General features: G+C 40.9%; 1 protein-coding gene across 9 annotated transcripts in view; it reads right to left on the bottom strand.

Moving 5' to 3' along the window:
* Positions 1–25,322, bottom strand: part of PLCB4 (phospholipase C beta 4) — a 446,434-nt gene that overhangs the window by 9,270 nt on the left and 411,842 nt on the right. For 8 of the 9 annotated variants that reach the window (XM_049869961.1, XM_049869962.1, XM_049869959.1 and 5 more), the window contains 5 exons: positions 24,334–24,383; positions 24,185–24,250; positions 13,650–13,765; positions 11,235–11,310; positions 9,317–9,492 (listed from right to left, as the gene is read on the bottom strand). In XM_049869961.1, the coding sequence (XP_049725918.1) occupies positions 9,317–9,492; positions 11,235–11,310; positions 13,650–13,765; positions 24,185–24,250; positions 24,334–24,383 (484 nt within the window). Of the gene's footprint in view, positions 1–9,316; positions 9,493–11,234; positions 11,311–13,649; positions 13,766–23,996; positions 24,078–24,184; positions 24,251–24,333; positions 24,384–25,322 lie in introns of those variants that run through there. The other variant, XM_049869967.1, reaches the window with a different exon arrangement.

Raw genomic sequence — 25,322 nt, 5'->3', positions numbered from 1 at the left:
CCCATCCAGATGTTGTATCCCTGAAGGGCAGTGAGTCATCTCATGGTGAAATGACATGGATGGGTGGTGAAGGAGAGACGACGCTGTTTTAGTCCATTAAATACAAGGATTTTCCAGCTTTATCCCACACTATTTGGGACTAGACAGACTGGAAGAAAGAGGGTGTTCTAACCCTTACATATGACCTTCCTGTTTTTTGATAGCCCTTGGGGAATAACCAGGACTAAGTGGATTTCTTACTTAAGGTCAATCAGTAACCAGGCAGCGGTCTCTTCCAATGACTCCTTAAGCAATGCAAGGATTAGTTTACTTTTTTTTTTTCCTCCTTTTGTACAAGGCCTACTCTTGTGGGCTAATTTTTTTTCTTCATTCAACTACAAAAAATAGAATTAGAAAACAGGTAAAATTTATTGGCAGTGCCTTATTCTGTGAAGCATCTTTGCCCTGGTAGTAGAAGTGGTTAAGTGCTTGACCACTAACTGAAAGGTTGGAGGTTCAAACCCACCAGCCGCTCCGTGGGAGAAAGGTGTGGTAGTCTGCTTCTGTAAAGATTTGAAGCCTTGGGAACCCTGTGGCGCAGTTCTACTCTGTCGTATACAGTCGTTATTAGTTGGAATTGACTTGATGGCAATGAGTTATCTCTGAATAAGGGTAGACACCTAAAATCTAGTATCATAGCAATGGTCAAAGGCAGAACGATAAACACAACTTTCTGCATACTGAATTGAGAGCATTTCTTAAAGAAGGGGGGAAGGCAACTTCTAATCCTATAAATCTAAACAGCATACTTTAAAATGAGTGGCGCATAGAACGTTATTCCATAGGAAATGTAGTATGGTACACGTTATTCAGTTACCTCAAATGAGAATGGGAAACTATGGCAAAAACACTTTATGTTCTTATGGCTGTACCCATCACTCTACAATAAGGTTGAGAATCTGGGCATGTAACCAGATGATTTATGCATGCGGCATCTTCTCATTTGTTTGTATTATGCTTCTATTTTCTATTTTCAATAGAACTTAAGTGCAGCATAAGTAGGAGTACGGTTTGGAACATGTCATTAATTACTTAAAATAGACAGTGACTTGGGCAATGTGACTGTAATTTGAATCACAATACACTGTATGCCATAGCTGAGTGCTTCATTTCTTCAGAGAGAAGCATGTGCTCACACATGGTGGCCTAATTCCCGTATGCTATTTTAAGTGACCATGTTTTATAAATTCTGGCCTCACCTTCCAACATCTGGCCCGAAGTGTGTTTGCTATGATACCATGGCAAGGAGGGCTTCAGCGGGCCTCTCACAGCGGCTCCTTAACTCACAGGTTAGGAACCCCCTTGCAAGGGAAGCTAGGGAATGAGCCTCCAATCAAGGCAGACCTGGGTCTGTGAGTTGCCACCCCCCACCTCTCCAGATGGAGACAGATACCCAGTTACCTTTCTTCTGGGTCTGTATAATCTACTGATTAGTGCTCAGTTCCCACCACCAGGTCCTTGCTGGATTAACAGAACCTTCCCACTGCTTTCCTGTCGGCCTCCACCATCTTTCCTTTTCATGGAACTCACACCAAGGTGAATGTCTGTTGGTGCCTCTTAATCTTTTTATCTGTTGCCCTCATTCCACAACTTCCCATTAGTTATGCTTGCCTTGGTGTTTGCCAAACTGGGTTTTACCTCCCTCTGCCAACCTTGGGATCCAGGTTGACAACTTTACCTTATTAAATTGTAGGCCCCATTCCACCTCTTCAAGGATTCTCTAACAAGTGCTCTACTGTCTAGAAGTATCTCTCTTCTTCTCTCTAAACTTCTCTGATGTTTTCATTTGTATATACCTGTGGCTGTCAACCTCGAGCAATTTTGCCCCTCAGGGGACATTTAGAAATGTCTGGAGACATTTCTTGTCATAAGGGGTGTGGGAGATGCTACTGGAATCTAGTGGGCAGAGGCCAGGCATGCTGCTTAATACCCTATAATGCACAAGACAACCCCCACAATAAAAAACAAGCAAAAAAACCCCTCTGGCCAAAAATATCAATAGTGCTGTGGTGGACTGTAGGGTAATGCTATTCAGCTATATGCATCCCTTCCCTAATGGAATCAGCTTTGTTCTTCCCCGAAGCATGCTGGGGATGAATTTGGGATGGACTCAGGCTAAGGTAAAAGGCCAGGAGTGGCATGGCTGGGCCAGCAGCCAAGGGTGAAGAACACCTTAGTGACAAGAAGGAAAACATCTGGGCCTGGAAGTGAAGACCCTGGGAACACTGACTGCCCAAGGATGTGGGAGAAAACAATGAGCCTTGGTCCCAGCTGGAATGGCATATAGGCTTGGGTCCTTTTCTAAGTGGTTGTGGAAAATACTCCAGCCGGCCACCACTGGAGAGCAGCTGCTTGCCCGTGTCAGTAAGTTTCCCTGAAGGCATGAATCTGGAAAGGGCTATGTGTCAGTTCTTCGGATTATCTGCCAGGACGCACAGCGAAGTCTTTCCTTGCTGGGGCTGTCCCCCTGACATGGAGAAACTGCTATACACAGTTCTTCATACTTATAAGGAGCCCTGGTGGCGCCATGGTTAAGAGCTCGGCTGCTAACCAAAAGGTCATCGGTTTGAACTCGCCAGTGGCACTGTGAAAGAAAAGACTTGGTGATCTTTTCCTGTAAAGATTACAGCCTAAGAAACCCTATGGGGTAGTTTTACTCTGAGTCAGAATCTTTGATAGCACTGTGAGTCGGAATCTTTGTGATAACACGCAACAACAATACATTTATGGTCCCACTGTGAGATTACAAATTCCTCAGTGTCGATGGCAATACATGACATTCATAGAGAACCCAGCTCTAGAACATTACATCTAACCTGTAGTCCCAGCTGCTCACATATCCCATATCCCCAGAACCAATAAACAATGGAATAACAGAAGAAACAGCTCGCTGCCTGGAGCGCCACTGCTGTGGGGGTTTTACCCAGTCAGTTTGTATTCCCAGCACCCCGTCTAGCAAAAAGCTTGTCTGAAAATAAAGAAAACATGTGGTTCTCCTAACCATCCCTGGGTGGTGAAATGGTTAAGGCGCTCAGCTGCTAAGTGAAATGTTGGAGAGATTCCAGACTACCCAGAGATGCCTCAGAAGAAAGACCTGGCAATCTACTGAAAAATCAGCCATTGAAAACCCTCTGGAGCACAGTTCCACTCTGACACACACGGGGTGCCATAAGTCAGAACTGACACTAGTTTTACCCTAAGAGTTCTTATAGGTTGCAATGAGAATGCTGACTCCTCTATGAAACATTTCCTGTGTGACATTCTCAGAGAAGCAATGTAATTTTCCTGGCTTATGGCTTTGTATAATATGCTGTGTTTTTTGGGGGAGTTTCACTCAAAATTCATTCAACAGATATTTAAGGGTCTGCTCTAGGTCAGGAGTCCCTGTGTGGTACAAACAGTTAAGCCCTCGACTACTAGCTGAAAGGTTGGCAGTTCGAACCCACCCGGAGGTGCCTTGGAAAACAAGCATGGCAATTTGCTTGTGAAAGGTCACAGCCATTGAAAACTCTATGGAGCATAGTTCTTCTCTGCACACACGGGGTCACTATGTGTTGGAACTGACTTAATGGCAACTAAAATTAAAGCAAACAAACAAACAAATGAATGAACAAATCTGTCTTGGAAGAAGTACAACCAGAATGCTCCTTACAAGCAAGGATGGTAAGACTGAGTCTTACATACTTTGGACATGTTGTAAGGAGGGATCACTCCCTGCAGAAGGACATCATGCTTGGTAAAGTACAGGGTCAGCAAAAAAGAGGAAGACCTCAACGAGATGGATTGCCACAGTGGCTGTAACGATGGGCTTGAGCATAACAATGACTGTGAGGATGGTGCAGGACTGGGCAACGTTTTGTTCTGTGGTACACAGGGTCACTGTGAGTCGGAACCAACTTGATGGCACCTAACAACAACAAAATGAAAACACAACACTCTCTCACCAGCACTACATGACTAAAAAAAAAAAAAAAAAATTTATGACTAGATACTAGAAATAAAGAATGGACAAAGGGGTGACAAATAAATAACCAGGCAACTGTAATATGTCGGAAAGGTTATATAGAAGAGGAATCTAGCCCCAACTTGGGAACCAGGTAAAGTTTTTCAAAGAAGGGACAACTATGAAATATAATGAAGAATGGAGTGGTGAGGGAGGTTGGGGAGACCCAGGCTAAAGGTCAGAAAGGAAACGTTGCAGACAGAAGGGATATCTTTGATGGGGGTTTGAAGTGAAAGAAAACATGTCCTAATGTGGGAAAGTAAAAGATGAACAGTGTGCTGGAATGTTAGGATGTTACTTGGGGTGGCTGGTGGGATTGGTCAGAGTCAGGCATGGTTAAGAAATTTAGGTTTAAGAGAAATGCTCTGAATGATTCCAAGCAGGGGAAGGGGTTGTGGTTTTCCATAAAGGATGCTATTTTCCTCTTAATCTGTTCACCTTAAGGTATTTGGGCACATACAAAAAACATAACCTTAAAGAAAGAAAATTTGGTTCCCCCAAGTCTTTATATTTGGTCCACGACTAACTCAACATCATCAATACATAAATGTGACATGGCTCTGGGGTTTTGCTAGATCTTTCTCAGAATCATGCATTTTTTGGAGCAGGAAGGGACCTGGGAGATCACCTTGCATTCTCTCTGAGCTGAATGTTTACTGTTTACTACACAGTTTCAAAGGTGAGACTGTTAGAAAGCCACGTCACTGGTGGTTTGGAACATTCTGCCATTTCGTTTCACACTGAGAAATGTTAACACCAACATCATGGCCATATTATTGTGAGCAGACAAGTAATACCGCAAATTCTCAATTTTTAAAGGGCTGCCTGATTTGTGGCCTTCGAAGTATCTTAGTTTCTTTTCAAATTACTTATGGACTTCTTCCATTCAGTCTCATTTATTTCCTTTATTAAGAATAATCATGATTTGACCCAGTGCACTGCCAGGGGCATCACCATTCATCTGAGACTTCATCAATCACACGTCTCTGAATGAAGGGGATGGGCTTATGTAATTTTTTAACTTGATAGCGCGATAAACAAAATTTCTACTTTTTGTGCCTTTAATCTGTGCTGATATTATTTAGGATATCAGCTCAAAGCCCTCCTCTTATAATGTTTTAAAAAAAAAAAAGTTTATCCTAAAAAACTTAAAAGAGTTACAAGTTGATTTCCTGGGACTTGCAATTAAACGTTTGCTTAGATTTAAAAAAAAGACAGTAGTATTTAGTCAAAAATTTTATTTATAAACTGGATTTTATAAATAGAAATAGGCTGAAGAAGAGCTGAGAAGCAGGGTATTGCCAACATGAAAAACAAGGCACTATGTGGGAAGCCCCCCATGCGTCCGTCAGTTTATTTTACCATGGGGGCTTGTGTGTTGCTGTGATGCTGGAAGCTATGCCATCGGTATTCAAATATCAGCAGGGTCACTCATGGCGGACAGGTTTCAGCTGAGCTTCCAGACAAGACAGGCTAGGAAGAAGGACCCGGCAGTCTCCTTCTGAAAAGATTTAGCCAGTGAAAGCTTTATGAATAGCAGTGGAATATTGTCTGATACAGTGCCGGAAGATGAGCCCCTCAGGCTGGAAGGCACTCAAAAGATGACTGGGGAAGAGCTAGCTGCCTCCTCAAAGTAGAGTCGACCTTAAAGAAGGGGATGGAGTCAAGCTTCATTTGCTGATACGGCATGACTCAAAACAACAAGAAACAGCTGCAAACATCCATTAATAATTGGAACGCGGGATATACAAAGTATGAATCTAGGAAAATTGGAAGTTGTAAAAAATGAAATGGAACACATAAACATTGATATCCTAGGCATTAGTGAGCTGCAATGGACTGGTATTGGCCATTTTGAATTGGACAATCATATGGTCTACTACGCTGGGAATGACAACTTGAAGAGGAATGGTGTTGCATTCATCACCAAAAAGAATATTTCAAGATCTATCCTGAAGTACAATGCTGTCAGTGATAGGATAATATCCATACGCCTACAAGGAAGACCGGTTAATACGACTATTATTCAAATTTATGCACCAACCATTAAGGCCAAAGATGAAGAAATTGAAGATTTTTACCAACTTCTGCAGTCTGAAATTGATGGAACATGCAATCAGGATGCATTAATAATTACTGTAGACTGGAACGCAAAAGTTGGAAACAAAGAAGAAGGTTTGGTAGTTAGAAAATATGGCCTTGGTGACAGAAACAACATGGGAGATTGCATGATAGAATTTTGCAAGACCAACGACTTCTTCTCACAAATACCTTTTTTCACCAATATAAATAGCAACTATACACATGGCCCTCACCAGATGGAATACACAGGAATCAAATCGACTACATCTGTAGAAAGAGATGATGGAAAAGCTCAATATCATCAGTCAGAACAAGGCCAGGGGCCGACTGCGGAACAGACCATCAATTGCTCATACGCAAGTTCAAGTTGAAACTGAAGAAAATTAGAACAAGTCCATGAGAGCCAAAATACAACCTTGAGTATATCCCACCTGAATTTAGAGACCATCTCAAGAATAGATTTGGTGCGTTGATCGCTGCTTATCAAAGACTAGACAACTTTTGGAATGACATCAAGGACATCATAAATGAGGAAAGCAAGAGGTCAATAAAAAGACAGGAAAGAAAGAAAAGACCAAAATGGATGTCAGAAAAGACTCCAAAACTTGCTATTAAACGTCGAGTAGCTAAAGCAAAAGGAAGAAACGATGAAGTAAAAGAGCTGAACAGAAGATTTCAAAGGGTAGCTCGAGAAGACAAAGTATTATAATGCCATGTGCAAAGACCTGGAGATGGAAAACCAAAAGGGAAGAACACACTCTGCATTTCTCAAGCTGAAAGAACTGGGGAAAAAATTCAAGCCTCAAGTTGCAATAGTTAAGGCTTCTATGGGGAAAATATTAAAGGACTCAGTAAGCATCAAAAGAAGATGGGAGGAATACACAGAGTCTCTCTACCAAAAAAAAAATTGGTCAACATTCAACTATTTCGAAGGTACCATATGAGCAGGAACCAATGGTACTGAAGGAAGGAGTCCAAGCTGCACTGAAGGCATCTGTGAAAAACAAGTCTCCAGGAATTGACAGAATACCAACTGAGATGCTGCAACAAGCGGTTGCAGTCCTGGAAGTGCTCATTCATCTATGCCAAGAAATATGGAAGATAGCTACCTGGCCAAATGATGGGAAGAGATCTATATTTATGCCCATTCCCAAGAAAGGTGATCCCACCGGATACAGAAATTATGGAACAATATCATTAATATCACATATAAGTAAAATTTTGCTGAGGATCATTCCAAAGTGGCTGCAGCAGTACATCAACAGAAAACTGGCAGAAATTCAAGCTGGATTCAGAAGAGGATGTGGAACCAGGGATATCATTGCTGATGTCAGATGGATCATAGCTGAGAGCAGAGAATACCAGAAAGATGTTTACCTGTGTTTTATTGACTATGCTAAGGCATTCGACTGTGTGGTTCATAACAAATCATGGATAGTATTGTGAAGAATGAGAATTCTAGAACACTTAATTGTGCTCATTAGAAACCTGTACATAGATCAAGAGGCAGTTGTTTGAACAGAACGAGGGGATACTGGGTGGTTTAAACTCAGGAAAGGCGTGTGTCAGGGTTGTATCCTTCCACCATACCTATTCAATCTGTATGCTGAGCAAATAATATGAGAAGCTGGACTATATGAAGAAGAATGGGGCATCAGGATTGGAGGAAGACTCATTAACAACCTACGTTATGCAGGTGACACAACCTGCTTGCTGAAAGTGAAGAGGAATTGAAACACTTACTGATGAAGATCAAAGACCACAGCCTTCAGTATGGATTACACCTCAACATAAAGAAAACAAAAATCCTCACAACTGGACCAATAAGCAAATCATGATAAATGGGAAAAAGACTGAAATTGTCAAGGATTTCATTTTACTTGGGTCCACAATCAACACCCATGGAAGCAGCAGTCAAGAAATCAAAAGACACATTGCATAGGGCAAATCTGCTGTAAAAGACCTCTTTAAAGTGTTGAAAAGCAAAGATGTCACCTGAACCAGGCCATGGTATTTTCAATTGCCTCCTATGCATGTGAAAGCTGGATGATGAATAAAGCAGACCAAAGAAGAATTGTCAGCTTTGAATTGCTGTGTTGGAGAAGAATACTGAATATACCATGGATTGCCAAAAGAGTGAATAAATCTGTCTTGGAAGAAGTACAGCCAGGATCCTCCTTAGGAGCAAGGCTGGTGAGACTGCGTGCTATATACTTTGGACATGTTGTCAGGAGGGATCAGTCCCTGGAGAAGGACATCATGCTTGGTAAAGTTGAGGGTCAGCGAAAATGAGGAAGACCCTCAATGAGATGGATTGACACTGTGGCTGTGACAATGGGCTTAAGCATAATGATTGTGAGGATGGCGCAGCACTGGGCGGTGTTTCCTTCTGTTGTACATAGGGTTGCTATGAGTCAGAATCAACTCAATGGCACCTAACAACAACGACAATAACATGTGGGAAGCAAGCAAGCTGCAACAAGGCAGTGACAAAAAGACGTAATTGAAGCTGCTGTTCTCTTGCCTGGGGGAAAGCCCAGCTCATCATTTTTAGAATTTAAATGCAATATTCCATTTGCTGAACTAGACAGAGACCAAATAAATGAATTCTTCTTTGCCATCTCTTGATCAGGCCTGTCTTTCTAAAATTCACAGAAGTCCGAATAATGAAAAGAAGGGGACAAGAGGCTCTTTCTACATTTCACCAATAAGTGATCAGAACTGACTCTTTCTAGGGGCTCAACAGGTTTGCCTTTATCTCCATCTGTGTCTTCTCTACCTAAGAGGTTCCTGGTCATTTTTGAAAGGACTTTTCCAGCCCCACCATTCCGTGAGGCCTCCACGACCACTCTGAAGGGCCACTCCTTCAGGCTGGATGCCCCTGGTGCCTGTGACAGTGTTCGATATTTATCACACGCCCTTCTATGGCAGACACTATTGCCCGTATCATCTATAGGATATTATCTACACACAAACTTAATGGTATCAGTCAAGTAAGTTGGTTTTACTTATTACCTTGGCTCACACACGCACACACAAATATGTCTTTTTTAAAAAACAGAAGCTTCCTCTGGAGATGGCTAACTGTGTTCCTCCTTGATGGAAAAACATGGGGGATGGCCTTGATGGGCCTCAGGTATTATTATTTGGGTGGGCAGGGTGGGTGTGTTTGTGTGTGATGCCCCCTCCTACCTGTCATGGGACAGTTTCAGCTGCTGAGTTTGCTGCTCATGAGCACTGATCAGCAGCTTTTTCAACAGCTCGCACTGCTGGCTGAGATGCAGGTCACGGATTTCTTGCTCCTCAGCACTGTGGGTGTTGATCATTTCTGACCACTCTTTGGTGTGCTGTGCCACAATCTCTTTGACCTGTTCAGACAAAGAGGATGATGCCACCTGGGATTCTCGGAGGTCAGGTATGAATTAAAAGCACAGTATTATTCAAGCATTTCGGATCCCTCCCACCAATTTACTTAGTGAATCAGTAGGCATCTATGACCTACTAAAAAGCCTATGTACTAATCAATGGGAGTCAGGATGTCACTGCATATACAAATATATCAATCACTTCAGCTCTAAATATTTCAGAGTCATCTTCTATTTCACTGACTAACTTGCCCACAGTCTGGTCTGTCTGGGCCTTGAGCTCCTTTAACCAGCTCCATCAGAATTCTCTTCATCACCTCATGCTTTTCCAGGTTCACTTCCACAAGGTCACAGGTCTTTAGTCCTGGATCGTGACAGTGTCAACCCTATTAGATGTTGGGGTAGAAAGTCTCTTCCCTCCCCTGTATCCATGCTCTTTACAATGTGGCTATGCAGCTTCTCCATCAGGTGGTAAAGCCTATTTCTCCATGTCCTGGAAGCTGGCTGGCCTTGTGAGTTGCTTGAGCCAATGGGACAGCAGCAAATGTGTCACAAGCAGATGCTTGAAAAGTGCTTGCTCTTTTGCTACACTTGGAACTTTGAGGCCACCAAGTGAATAAGCCCTTGCTAGCCTGCTGGAGGACGGCAGGTCATGTAGAATAAAAACAGCCAGTAGCCAGCCAACCAACAGACGTATGAGTGAGGCCATCTACCTTAGCTGCCCGTAAACTCATGAGTGAGCCAACCAAAATCAGCAGAAGAACCACCCCGGTGAGCACAGCCCAAGTTTCTGACCCACTGAATTATGAACTAGTAAATGGTGGTTGTTTTAAGCCCCTAAATTTTGACATGGTTTATTATTCCACAAAAACTAATAGACACAGTTGCTAATGTTTCTACTTTCCTATTTATGAGCAGGATCTAAAAAATCATAGCATGTTGCATAAGCATTAATTCTCAAACACTCCTGCTCAGTGCCTCTATAGGCTTCGTGGTAGAAATGACACAAAATACGTAGTCCCAAGAACTTGAGCTTGAAGACATTGGCTGGTCCATGTGTGTAGCAAGGCCACTAGGCTGGGTGATAGAACTGCATGTAGACACCGACATACAGCTGGTTTGGCCAACAGCTGTGGTTAGGGCCTTTAAGAGTTTTTTTAAACTATTGTTACTGGAAGAATTGTTTGCGTCCTTGATTGGGACTTAGCACTCAGATATTACATGTCCCCAAACTTAATAAGGTCCCCTGAACTCTTATTTTCTTGTGTCTTTGGGGAAATCTGAGTAATTAGACTCATCACCTAGAACATCGATTCTTTTTTTTTTTTCTCACCTCAAAACTTCTACAGCAAAGTTAGGAGCGAGTAAGTATGAAGAATCACTCAACCCCTAAGCTGGGTGAGTTTTTGCCATGTGTTTAGTTTTGCTTCTATACGGAGGTATGTTGTGTATAAAAAAAACATTTCTTGTTATCCGAGTTATTTATCGTTTCGTTTGATCCTCACGAGAACCCTCTGAGGCTAACAATATAGATATTGTGAGCCTATTTCCATAAAGGAAAAGATGTCCCATGAAGTATCTCTTACCATAGCCCCTGAGTCCAGGGCAAATGTGAGCCCCTGGGTCCTCTGACTGCTCAGACCAGACTCAGGCTGCTGTCATGTCTCATCTACACTAGGTACCAGTTACAAAAAAAATACAGCATCTTCTGCAAGCAGCTGCCGTAAAAATGGGCATTTTCTTACCTTAGATTTGTGATCTGATGTCAGCGTCTGAATTTTAATTTCTGTTTCTTTTTTCATTTCAAGACAATTACTTCCTCTGCAAATGGAAAATTGCAAATGATGCCAGAAGTTAGATACCTTCGCATTCCAACGGCCTTTTGCTACAAAGCTTTCTGATGAAGACAGTATGTTCATCAAACATGGAACACCATGGTTCACGGGGCAGCATCCGTTTTTCTAGTCACAGATTCATACCTTGCAAAGTACCATCCGTGCCATGATTACTCAATTCAACCGCTTCACGAAGAGGCACTTGAGCCCTAACAGTTATTTCATTGTTAGCGGTCTCTTGTCAGAGTACCCATTTTGGTTCCTGTTTTCCTTCAAGCTCTTTTTCACTTATTCAATAAAAGATTATTTGAGATGAAAACTGGAAAAACAGGGCCTTCGCCTCAAAGTGAATTTTTAATTCTTCCGTTTTGGTTGTAAAGCCAGATTTTTGTCTTTGAAACTTGCCAGCAAGGCAGAAAATAGCATCTCTTGGCATTATAGGGTAATTTCTGCTTCTTATTCTCTTGTGAGTAGGGAATATATACTAGGCAACTGCCCAGCAACCGTTACTGCTATGTCAGTGATCATTTTTTTACCTTGGCAATATCCATGTCATTGCTGAAACCAGAAAATGTTCCGACCTTCTGCTTTCAGCATGCATGCCCTGATTTCCGAAGGCCTAAGTCAGAGGCTTCATTTCAGTATTAATGGTGAGTTTCTGAGAGAACTATTTATTACATTTATTCTACCAATGCCGGGTCTCTCCTCAAATCTATTACTTCTCAGTGGCTGTCACTGAGTGTATTTTCCCTATAGTCTGTTATTCAGTGGGCTCGTAGCCTTGTGGACACATTCCCCTGGGTTAATTCTAACCAAAATCTTTCACAGTAAATGCAATGATATGTTTTCATCAACAGTCTTATCTGTTGGCATAAGCTAAGGACTCCTGTAATATTAAAAATCAAGATCGTATTTTTTCCCTTAGTGCATCAACCTTATTATTTGTTTTCTGGCTATGCAAAATGATTCCTGTAATTTTGAATTTTCCCAACTTCAGCTTGTCCTGTCCCCTCCCGCCCCCCATTCGCCATCTCCCCATCACTTGAACACCCAGGTTAGGGGGCTAAATATCTCCTTTAGACTAACGTACAATGAAAAGAGTTATCGTTTCGATATCCCACTTTACCTTGCAGAGTAAAAACTATAGTGAGGTAAAGATACATCTTATCCATTCCTGAACTGATGGCTAAAAGCAGCACTCTTGATTTATTGATTAATAAAATTTTTAAATGTCATTTTTTAGCAAAGAAACTTATTACATGGTGCTTGAGTTGAAATCTCCTAAATAAAAATCTAGTCTGAAACACTGAAAGAACATTTCAGTACAACCATTCACAAAAAGAAGACATTTTTTTGAACAGATGACTTGTGAATAAAAATAACTTTACGTTTCTTGGAGAGTACCATATGTTGTTAAAAGTTTGCTTTCTAAAAACATGGCATTAGAGCCTATGACTATGCCCTTCTACCATTTTGGCATAAAATGTCATTGTTATAAAAAAAAAATTACAAAAAAATATGCCAAAGCTTCTGATATAATCAGAAGTCTAGAAGGGTCAAAGCCCATTGCTGCCGAGTTGATTTCGACTCATGGAGACTCCCTGTGTCACAGAGTAGAACTGCTCAAAAGGGTTTTCTTGGTTATCATCTTTACGGACGATCACCAGGTCTTTCTTCCACGGCACAGCTGGGTGGGTTCAAACCACCAACTTTTAGGTTAGTAGGAAAGTGCAAACCCTTTCTGCCACCCAGGGACTTAGAAGGGTCATGGCTTCTTCAAATTCATTACATTTACCACCAATAGTGCCATGTGAGCATGCAATGTGTGAAAAATATACATGGAAATGTTCTCAAAGCAACAGGCATGCGTTTCTGCCTCAGTGATATACAGTGAAAACACCTGGGGAAAATAAAAGCCAGATTGTACTTAATAGTGGATGCTCGATAGTTAGTGAAAGATCTATGTTTTCCTAGAGATATAAATATTACCACAGTTACATTTAGTAATTACAATGAATTAAAGGATTTCAAGAAACTCTGCTGAAAGCCATAGCTAAGTTGACTGACTCTTCACCTGTTAAGATGCTAAAAAAAAACCCCAAATCTGTTGCCGTCAAGTCGATTCCAATTCATAGCATTATGATGTTAGAGTGCTTAAAATGAATAAGTCTCTTATTTTCCAGGAATAAGTTTTAATGATGAAAACAGTCAAGACTAAGTTCTTTCTTGGTCTAAATAGGCCACTGAATTGTGGTAAAGAAAAAAAATATAAGGCTGCTTCTCACAGAGGGAAAAAGCCTTCAGAAGGAAAGAAACAGTATTTACCCCTTCTTCTTCATTGCCTTCTCTAGGATTTTCTCATGAGTTGACTTCTCTTTGTCATACTGTGCCACAATTTTGTCAACTTGTGTGCAGTGTAACTTCTGCATGGTGCTGTGCTCCTGAACAAGAAAAATTTGCAGTTACAAGATGCAATATTAATGTAGCCGATAAAGTTAATCACAAAGGCTTCTTGCACAGAGGCATCCCAGCAAGGGAACCTCTATCCTTGTTCTAATGAACATTCCCACCTCCCAAGGCAGCCTTACTCACCACTGGGCAGCGCCAATGGTCCTGAAGTCCTTTATTCTATACATACGTGTCTCCATCTAATTTCTACCCATTCATTCCCGTTCTGCTGTCTGAGACATCTAATGGGTCTACTGTTCCTTCTGCACACTGGTCCTCAAACACCCAAGTTCAGCTCCATATTGCCTGTGTTTTACATGCTAAATATAACTATTCATCATGTGACATGGTATCTATTCATCTGGCAATTTTTGGAACGTCTTGAATGCCATCACCACACAATGCAACTTAATATTGTGATCGTCATCATTAGCTGATTCTGACTCCACATTGTTATTTTCACCGACCTCCTTATCTAGATGAATTCATCAGGATGACAGAGTGTTCAGGAACTCTGGCCTTTGGTTTTGTAAATATTTGGAACATTTTCTCATCTGCCTCATTTAAGACTGAAACTGGGGCGGCAACACTTTGAAAATAAGTATTTCTCTCTAAACATTATTTCCTCCTGGCCAATGAGAAAAGCATTTTAGCCACAACCAATGACTTATCTGAAATCAGATTTCTTTGGCTGCTCAGCCTCCTAACCAAAAAACCAAACCAAACCCAGTGCTGTCAAGTCGATTCCGACTCATAGCGACCCTATAGGACAGAGTAGAACGGTCCCATAGAATTTCCAAGGAGCACCTGGCAGATTCGAATTGCCGACCCTTGGGTTCGCAGCCGTAGCACCTAACCACTACACCAGCAGGGTTTCCCAGCCTCCTAAACATAAAGGAAATCAGTACAACTAGTAATATCCAAATGTACAGATACTTGATATTCTATCCTAGTCTTACTCTTGAAAGACTTAGAGAAATGGGTCTGTATTGAGACTGGAATGGAGAGACGTTCAGATTATATATGTTTTTTATGGTCATATTTCCTTTCATTTATTTAAAAATGTGAGTTTAAAAAAAAGCAAGTGACTTAATTAAAAAAAAAATTTTTTAATTTTCTTCCAAAGGAAGGCACAACTTTAAGGAAACCTAATACATAAAAATCTTTAAAAGATTTCATAAAACGTAAACAGGGAGGGGATTCTTAACTTTAATCAGCTGTCATTAAGTCGATCCCAACTCACGGCAACCCTGTGTGTGTCAGAGTAAAACTCTGCCACATAGAGTTTTCAATGCCTGATTTTTTGGAATTAGATCACCAGGCCTTTTCCCTGAAACACCTTTGGGAGGACTTGAACCTCTTGAACCTCTAACCTTTTTTATTTTATTTTTATCTTTTTCTTTTTTTTAGTGTACTTTAGATGAAGATTACAGAGCAAATTAGTTTCTCATTTAAACAATTAATACACATATTGTTTTGTGACACTGGTTACAAATCCCACAACGTGTCAACACTCTCCCCTTCTTGACCTTGGGTTCCTTGTTACCGGCTTTCCTGTCCCCTCCTGCCTTCTCATCCTTGCCCCTGGGCTGGTGTGCCCATTTAGTCTCGGTTTGTTTTCTGGGCCTGTCTAATCTTTGGCTGAAGGGTGAACCTCAGGAGTGATTTCAGCACTGAGTTAAAAGGGTATGGGGGGGGACCTCCCACCTTCTGGTTAGCAGCCAAGTGCGTTCATTGTTTGCACCACCCAGCAACTCCCTAACTTCACCAAGACTTGATTTCCCAGCTTTGTTAGTGAGTTGACATAGGGCTTGATCTAAAATTCGTTTACACGTGAATTCTTCAGAAATGCATTTGTTGCATAAAGGGTATGCAGAAGATCCAGCATTCTTGTTGAGTGAATAAATGCCTTTGGGAATGGCTGTGGAGGACGATGATGCTGGGGAAAGGTTCCTGGAACAGGAACTGACAATTTGGACAATGTTGGTGGTCAGAGGTCATGTTATCTGGCTGTGGATTTGGGGGAGGACTCTATATGTAACAATGTTTTACTTGATTTGTGGTTAGAACATCCCACAAATCTAGTCACGTTACCAATGTGTGTGCATCTTTATGTTATAAACTAACATCAGTTAGGGCTCCTGCAAGGTGGCGTTGGGCTAAGGACATGGGTTCCTCAGTCCCAAGTCCTGGGACAAGTCCCTTACCCTTTCAGAGTCCGTTCATCTTTAACATTGGGATAATGATACTGACTTCATAGGGTTGTTACGATTAAAACTAAATCTAATAAAATCATTTCAAATGCTTGTTATAACGTATTCAAAATACAGTGACATACAATCCTATTTATACTACTCAGTACCTATTCAATACCCATGATGATATACAGAGTATGACTTGAGATAAGGGACACCAGTCAGGCTAATTAAATCAACAAGCCTTTCCTCCAAGCTTTATCTACTGCCCCAGGAATAGATTAACATGCTGATGTATTTTTATTTGAATGGACTTATCTATTTTTGCAATGTCTAGGGGGAGGGGGGAGGGGGCGGGGACTACAAAAATGCCCTGTTACTAGTCTTCTTCTTAAGATTTAGAAGTCATAGTGCTTGGTTAGCACATGTGTTAATTTGCCTAGGCACATAAATAAGATGCTCTTTGCAAGTCTAGATTAAAATATATTAGAAGTACCACATTCCTATGTCTCTTGCAAATACCATGGCAAGGAAAGTAGATAAGATTGTTTCTTCAAACATCCTAGAACAGCAGAGGAAAAGTGGAGGATTTGGTGCTTGGAAGAAAGCTTACACAGACTTAAGGAAATATTCTGCTGAACCTTATCAACCTTGTGAGATATGAAGAATGAGGCTGTATTGGTACCATAAAGGTCTTCATGATGGATTAAACTCTATCATCTATAATGGTAGGCCAAATCGTCTTTGTTCAACAGTATGCAGCCCAAAATCTGATACAAAATAGATGCTCAATACAATATTTGTTGGGTGAATAAAAAATTAGCATGAAAAAGTAGCAAGAAAACTTGGATTCTGGTCGCTGTTCAGTCAGCAATAAGCCAAGTGGACTTGTGCAACTTATATAAACTTTTCCAAGTCTCGATTCTTTAACAGAAAATCAAACAAGATATATTTGCCCAACCTAACTGGTAGGCTGATTATGAGGTGCAAAGTTACCTAATGTATGTGGAAACAATCTTAAATATTAGAAGCATATTAAATTAAAATTACAGTTAATAAAGATAACAAGAAAGCTGCTCCTAAAAAATTGTCCCTGTGTTCAAAACTCTATCCCTGTGTGGTAGGCAAGGACTGCTGAAGGGTGTTGGGATCATCTGGTTCCCAGATACCACTTCTCCTTGGAAAAAGGGATGGGGATCCCCATTACTGATCTCCACTTGACTCTGGTTGAACCTAGGTGTCTTGCTTTATACAATGAGGGAGCCAGGAAATGACCTCTCTGCCCATTTTAGCTCAAAAAAGTCTATCATTGATTTTATTCTTATGGTCTTTGATTAAATCATGAAGCACTATGGCAGAGACATAAATGTTTTCATTTATTCAGGTCAAAATTACCAAAATTAAATGTGTTGACTTAAACTCAATCTTAATTGGGACATTTTAGGGGAAATAAATGTATAGTTAGCATAATTTGTATAATATGTTGCTTAATGAAATTAAGAGTCACTTCAGCATCTTTTGGGAAAATTTCATGCCCCAATTCACCCCTGTGATGAATGTGATTGTGAGCATGAATCACCATTGCACCACAGATGGTGCCGAAAAATTCGAGTGAATCATATTTGCTCTCTATGTGACTCCAAGATTACCAATAAGCTGACTCCGTGGGTGGCTTCTGTGTCTTTGACCCTTTCCACTTCAAAACAGGTTTATAGGTCTGTTATTGAGGTCTTACCATGAATTACAACTGATGAGTTTAACAGCTGCTACCAGCCATAATTGCTTGCAAAACAGAGAGCAAATTTTCCATTAGCAGCTTTACCAAAATTCCAAATTTTACTCAGTTTCTCAAGTATTTTATTTGACTCATCTAATGCTGATGTTGCAAACTGGTGACCCATGACCCAAGGGATGCATTCAGTCTACAGATGTGGTTTTTTGTTTGTTTTTTCCTCTACATGTAGTTTCAAGAAAAGATTCAATTAATGGGTAATATATATATATATACATATTTTTTTTTTTAATTAAAAGATCAGGAAATTTCATATAAGATTTCAAATTTTATGATTCTCTTTTAGAGAACACGGCTGGGCCATATACCTTCAAGGCACCAAACTTGGGAGCTGCGTCTGAGTTGCCCTTTGGACAGGGATGAGTGTGCTCCAGTTTTGTGGAGTCTACACCTTCCAACTTCTCTCATTTACCTTCTGTTTGGCTCCTATTGGCATTTGAATTGTAATTCTCCCTCTAACATGTTACTGGGGATATTTACCCAACTTTGGGTTTTAAAATTTTTGCTCTAAGGATTTGACCACACTGGACAATTGAGAAGCATGCCTGCCTCTTAATGAAAGTTAACCACAGCTCTGGTCCCAGTGAGTCATGTGCTGGGTGGGAATGCTATTGCTTTCTCCGCCTTCCTTGTGTCTCATCTAATGGACACTTGAAAAGCACTCCCTTAGTTTCCACTTCAAATTGAAGAGGTGGTTCTAGAAAGTAGGACAGAAATGTAAGTTTGATTGACAGCTGCATTCAGAGGGTCAAGAACAACTGACATTGCCATTTTCCAAAAAATAGCTATTTTAACAAGAATCTTGATCTCATTTGGTGCTCCCGTGGTCATCACTCCTATCTCTGCCTCTCTACATCGTAACAGCAGGCCACACACCTATTTCTATGGGTCTCTTTTGCAAATGGAAGATCCTCATATTCCTGTCACTATTCCTTCTCCATCCTGTAGTTATAAGATATAAACATCAAGTTTATAAAGAAGCTCTCTTTTGGACCACACACTTATTTCTTATACCACTAGGGTTTAGTCAATGGATTCTCTGTTTCCCTTTAGGTCTGAGAAGTAGAATGATTCACCTAGGCTGGTATGTAAGTGCTGAGACCGTCCTATCGTCACTGAATGTGGGCTAAGTAGGGATCTCTGTTCTTAGCTACCTAATGCTAGGGTTGAACCATGGGCATCATGATTGGTAGGGCACAGCCCAGACCACCTTCTCTCCTGGGAGGTTCTTTCATAACCCAGGGCTTTGGGTAGCAAATATTAGCACCACCTTAAAAACAGTCACAAAAGATTTGTAGATGTTGTTTCACAGAAAGGCTGAAGGAGTTTATTCTCACTATTGATGGATAACAGGGTAAAATTAATTTCTTTAAGAAGGCCTGATCTGGATCTAGCAGGTAATGGCGTAGCAGGGTTTCCACTTAAGGGTGAAGAACAGTATAGGGTGGTAAATAATGTTCCTAAAGAAACAGTTCTCAAAATATAGTGTGAATAGGAATACTAGTTTAGTATGTTAGGAATTTAGTGTGTTTAGAAATGTTTCTCCTAGATCCCAGATGAACACAAAAATATCCATTTTTAAGTAGCCTCCAACTCTTGGCTCATGAGCCATATGTTGAAAAACTAGTCCTGGAAGAAGCCAAGATATTTGTGTCCTGATAGGCTCATACCCACTGCCATCAAGTTGATTTCAACTCATAGTGACCCTGTAGGACAGAGTAGAACTGTCCCATAGGGTTTCCAAGGCTGTAATTTTTATGGAAGCAGACTGCCACATGTTTCTCCCATGGAGTGGCGAGTAGATTTGAATCTCTGACCTGTGGTTAGCAGCCAAGTGCTTAACCAGTGCACCACCAGAGTCCTGATAGACTCATACCTGTTCTAAACACCATTACTGAGTTCATCAAGAAGAGATGTGTGGAGAGAAGGAAAACTAACATGGGAAAATTCAGAGTCAGCCTAAGTGTAATGGTTAAGAGTTTGGGTTCTAGAGTCAGACAGAATTTTGGCTCAAATTCTGGCTCCATTTAAAAGCTAGGTGATTTATTTCAAGCTACGCTTTTTTTTTTTTTTTTTTAAGGCATAAATTACTCATTTGTCAAATGGTCTGACTTCAAAAATGACCACAATTATCTTCCTGCCTTTGTAATGTGTCTTTGAGGCTACTCCAGTCATTCTTTAAATCTGGGTCAGCCTGTGACTTGTGTTAGCCCAGAGAATGAGCTGAAAGTGATGGTGTGCCCGTCCTGAGCTAGGGCCTGAGAAGAGGCCTTCCATAATTCTGCTTGGTCTTTTGGTGCCCCTGCCATGTGAACAAGCCTGGGATGGCTCGCTGAAAGGATGAGAGATCACATAGAGCAGAGAGGAATAGCTCAGCAGAGGCCTTCCTAGACTAGCCAGCTCCTGCCCCTCCCCTCTGCTCACCACATACTCAACTGGCAGCTGACAGCAGACACGTGAGTGGATCCAGCTGACGTTGGAAGAATCATCCAGCTGAGCCTGCCCAAACTGCTGACCCACAAAATTATGAGTTAAATAAAGTTGTTATTTTAAGTCATTTTGTTCCGGGGTGGTTTGTTACCCAGAAAATGTTAACTGATACAAATGAATATAATTATAAACCAAAAAAACAAACCCATTGCCATCAAGCTGATTCCACCTCATAGTGACCCGAGAGGACTGAGTAGAACTGCCACATAGGGTTTCCAAGGAGCGACTGGTGGATTTGAACTGCCAGCCTTGTGGTTAGCAGCCTAATGTTTAACTACTCCAGTACTGCTTTATATAATTATTACAAGAATACGTAAGAATAGGTGCTTCAGCAAACCTCATTATGTATTACCCATCTTAGGTTATTATTTTACAAGTGTCAACAGACAGAAACGTTAGTGTTAGGATAAATAAGGTCAAATGGAGACCAGGCACTGAGTGTGTCCAGTGATAATAGATTTACCACATTCGCTTCTTCCACCGGTTGTTCTTTTTTCAGTTTCAAGACAGGCATGTTAGCAAAGCAGTCTTAAGTCTGTATTTGGCAAGTAAATACATATACATATTCTTCATCTTAGAAGTTGGTTCAAACGAGATGAATGGAAATTATTAGGGAAATATTATAGAGTTCCTGGGTGGCCGAATAGTTAAACGCTGGACTACTAACCAAAATGTTGATGGTTCAAATCCACCCAGAGATGCCTAGAAAGTAGGGCCTGGTGAATTGCTTCTGAAAAGTCACAGCCTTGAAAACCTTATGGGATGTAGTTCTACTCTGCACACATGGGGTCACTATGAGTCAGATTTGACTCAATAGCAACTAACAACAATAACAACATAGACAAAAAGGCCTAATGTTTTGAAAATAATTATTTGCAAATCCCTATACAGTTAAAATAGACGAAAAGCACTTAAAAAAAAAGTCAATGATGTGGTTAAGTTGTAAAGGATGTGAATGTTAGGGTGGGCAAATGGAGTTTGTCTTCTGGCCCATTAGCATTAACTGCTTACATTATTTTATACAAGGGACTCAATTCTTAGAATTTCGTTTTTTTCATCTCTAAAATGTGGACAGTATTTATTTAGCTTTTAGGAACATTGTGACACTGTGAGGATTTGAGAATATGTATAAAATGCGTGACACAAAAGAGGTACTGAATAGATTTAGCCTTATTAGTAGTAGTTTCATACAGAGTCCCTAGAATCGGAGTTTGTAAATTATACTGCCACAGCAAGTTGAATAAAAAAGTGGGTCCCTTAAGTATTTAATGGAGGAGAAGGAACTAATTCATAAGCTTATCATCATGAACCTGCAACCTGAGCCTCTGAAGTATATGAGGATGTGAAAAACCCAGGAGGGAAATGCATTGCCCTCCTCAGAAAGGCTTCTGAAAAGCATTCTGAAAAACAATAGGTAAATAAGGCATGCTTGATTGTGGCAATTTAGCTGTGACTTGCCCTAAGGAATTCGGAAGGCTGACACTTGCTCAAGAAAATGCACATTAACCCTGCTACAAAAGTCTACAGGAATTCAGATGGTAAGACTTAAAAGAAAACTTGGGGAGCTTTAAAATCCTCTTTTAAATTTTGCTTCTATTATAATATGAGATTCCAAAAGCTTAAGATTATTTTCTGCAAATGAGGGCAACTTGAATTCCTTCAGCCACGTGGGACTTACTGGTTATTGAATACCATGAATATTTTCCTTGCCAACAAAAGAGACAACAATGGAAGGAGTGGACGGCAGTGAAATCCTGAAGTGGAGGGGAAGATCTCCTAAAGCCACCTCACAAAACCCTGGGTGGCGCAAATGGTTAAAGGCTCAGCTGCTAACCCAAAGATCGGAGGTTTGAGTCCACCCAGAAATGCCTCAAAAGAAAGGCCTGGGGATCTACTTCTGAAAAATCAGCCATTGAAAGCCCTATGCAGCACAGTCCTACTGTGACACACATGGGGTCGCCAAGAGTCCGAATCCACTCCATGGCAACTGGTCTGGTTTTGGGTTTTTAAAAACTGTCTCACAGAAAAAATAATTTTCCATCTTGGCCATTTTTTTTCTGATAAAGCAGATAGGGCTGTTAACCGACCCAAGTGTTAAAGGTTTAAACAAGAAAATAGACAACTCTACTCAGTGTTATGCAGGTTGAGTCCTAACAAGTTGAACGTTCTTCCTTAGCAACACTTCAGGTAACCAGTGTATTTAACACTGCCCAAACTGGATGAAGATTTTCTTAATGTTCCATGTGCTGTCGCATGGGAGGCAATGACAGGACTTTGTTCACTTGGGGAAGCAGCCAATCTCCCACACAGAGTAAGGCAGTAAGAGCCTGGGTTCTGGAATCAGGTGGGATCAAGTACCAGCTCTGCTGCTTCCCTAGCTGGGATTTTAGTTAAATTGACTGAGATGTCTGCCTCAACGACAGAGACTCAATTTAAACGGTAGGAAAATTTGTTGGAAAACAACTTGGCTTACGGGTACCAACTCCATTCCTAATAACTGAACAGTCATATAAATTGCAGTCTCTCTTATTTCCTTCTTTCTCTCTCTCTCTTTTCTGTTGCCCTTCTGTATTCCAGTTTGTTGCCAATAACCAACAAAACTGAAATCGCTACTTTAAATAGCTCTGTCTCAAATAGCTCACACTTATAAAAATCTGTGACAAGTTTCCCCTGTGGGCAGTGAAAGGAATTCCATTGGATGGAATTATTCATGAAACTCGGGAACAAGCAGTCTTTGAAATGACCTCTCTATCAGGAAATCTATTGAGCCATCAGTTCAATAAATCAGGGAACATTACTAGGCCAAGATTAGGCTGAATTTCTCAAAGGAGTACAAACTGTTATAGAAATGACAGGGTTCTAGGTCATTCTCTTCGCATCTTAGTATTTGCAGTTATTCAAAAGTACACCACTTAACTCCACTGCTGTAGGATATGCCTTGGTTTGAGGCTTGGGTCAAGGTTAACGAAGTGGGAATGCAAAATTAGTTTAAAAGAACTCAGAGGTCCCTTCAAGCCAAGAAATTAAGTTTTTTTCCTCTCTTAATAGAAGAAAACATCATTATCTTTCCAGTGGTAACACTGTTGTTGTTAAACATCTTTAGGGGGGAAAGAGGTACAGTTTCTTCTTTCCTGAAAATGGAGAGCATTTCTAAGAGGGGACTGGAAAGCAGGTTGCCAACTTCTTGCTGGTCCTTACGTTTGCAACTAAAAAAACAAACCTGTTGTCCAACTCCTAGGGACCCTATAGGACAGAGTAGAACTGCCCCATAGAGTTTCCAAGGAGTGCCTAGTGGATTCAAACTGCCAACCTTTTGGTGAGCAGCCGTAGCTCTTAACCACTACGTCAAAATTTGCAACTAGCTCTTATAATTTCTCACAATCACTGTCAAAAGACCTCTTCTTATAGATGAAAAAAGAAAAATAAATATATTTCAGAAGCGGGTTTATATAATGGGGGTTTATTTCTCCAGGTGGCAGTGGGTGGGAAGTGCAAAGCATGCTAGCATCTGCATCCGCACACTGTTTGGCGACCTCCTTGACAGTGACCCTGGGAAGCAGAACCTAGAGGCTACAATTTGTAAGCTGGTCTTTAATAGTCAGACTATGGCCCACTATAAAGACATAGTACTAGTTAAGCAATTTTAAAATGGGTGACGCTTTGTTACACTTTTGAAATAATTGTTAGAAATGAAGATTCAAAATCAATGACAACCACTCCATTCTATTTTTTAATTTCATTGCTAACCAGTTAAAGGGAAGGTGCTTCTGTCTAGTCGGCTGGCATCAGCTTCTAGGTAGTGTGTTTGGCTGTGACTGGTTCCTCAGTCTATAACACATAATAGTTTTAGGTTTTCATCAGGGAGCTGAAAGTAAAAAACAAACAAGCAAATAAAACCACACAACATATACCCACACCTACACAAAACACTCTACCTTCGCATGTTTCTTCTTCAAAGAGTTTAGCTCCTTCTGTTGTTTCTTTAGATGCTTCAAGTAAGCCTGTGGAAAAATAAAGATGACCAAAACTAAATTTTTTATAGCTATAATACAAGAGCACTTGAAAAATGGCCAAGTAATTTTACCTTCATCTGCTTTAAATCTTCTATTCTCACTTGAGGGATAAGTTCAATACCTACAAAAAAGAAAAGTTGAGTCATTGCGTATATTAAAAATTAGAGAGAATACCTGCTAATGTAAAAATCACAGCTTTGAAGTCTCATCTAGACTCTGAAGGAGCTTTGTATATCATGTTATGGATATAAACATCTTAATTTCCTACTAAGGAACCCTGATGGTGCAGTGGTGAAGTGCTATGGCTGCAAATCAAAAGGTCAGCAGTTTGAATCTACCAGGCGCTCCTTGGAAACTCTGTGGGGCAGTTCTACTCTGTCCTATAGGGTCACTATGAGTTGGAATCGACTCAACACCAATGGTTTTGGGTAGTGTAATGGTTAAGAGCTCTGGTGCTAACCAAAAGGTAGACAGTTCAAATCCACCAGCCATTCCTTGGAAACAATATGGGGCAGTTCTCTGTCCTACAGGGTCGCTGTGAGTTGGAACAGACTCAAGGGCACCTAAGAACAACAATAATTTCCCATTACAGTGCAATGAACTAGACAATTGAAAAGATTATTGTCTTAGGTGGGTTTCCCTAGAGCAGAGCCTGAGGCAGGATTTGGGTGCAGGTAGATTGATTGAGGGAGGGCTCTCAGGAGAACCTGTGAAGAAGTGAGAGAAAGCAGGACAGGGTAGAGGAAGAAGGTGGATGTACTTCCAGGTGAAATTCAGCCTCCACCTGATCCCACAGGGAGCTCTTACGGCACCCCAGAGTTGCTATGCCTTGAGGTAAGAAGCTGGACTTTTGTTTACCTCATATGAGCTAGTTAATGGCTGAGTGGGTGTTACAAAACCTTCCAGGCATTTCCAGGCAAGGCTGAGGGCAACTCTCTGGAGGAGGGTGCAGGTATGATTTGCTATTCACCAATTCTCACAGCAGTCAGAGGATGGGACCTTGACCTGTAAAGGGAATCTGACCTGGCACAACAGGCTCTATTGCATTTATTTTATCTTT

The sequence above is a fragment of the Elephas maximus genome, chromosome 25 (assembly GCF_024166365.1).
Source record: "Elephas maximus indicus isolate mEleMax1 chromosome 25, mEleMax1 primary haplotype, whole genome shotgun sequence".
Taxonomy (NCBI): domain Eukaryota; kingdom Metazoa; phylum Chordata; class Mammalia; order Proboscidea; family Elephantidae; genus Elephas; species Elephas maximus.
The sequence above is the reverse complement of the archived record's forward strand: the minus strand, read 5'-3'. Positions and strand labels throughout refer to the sequence as shown.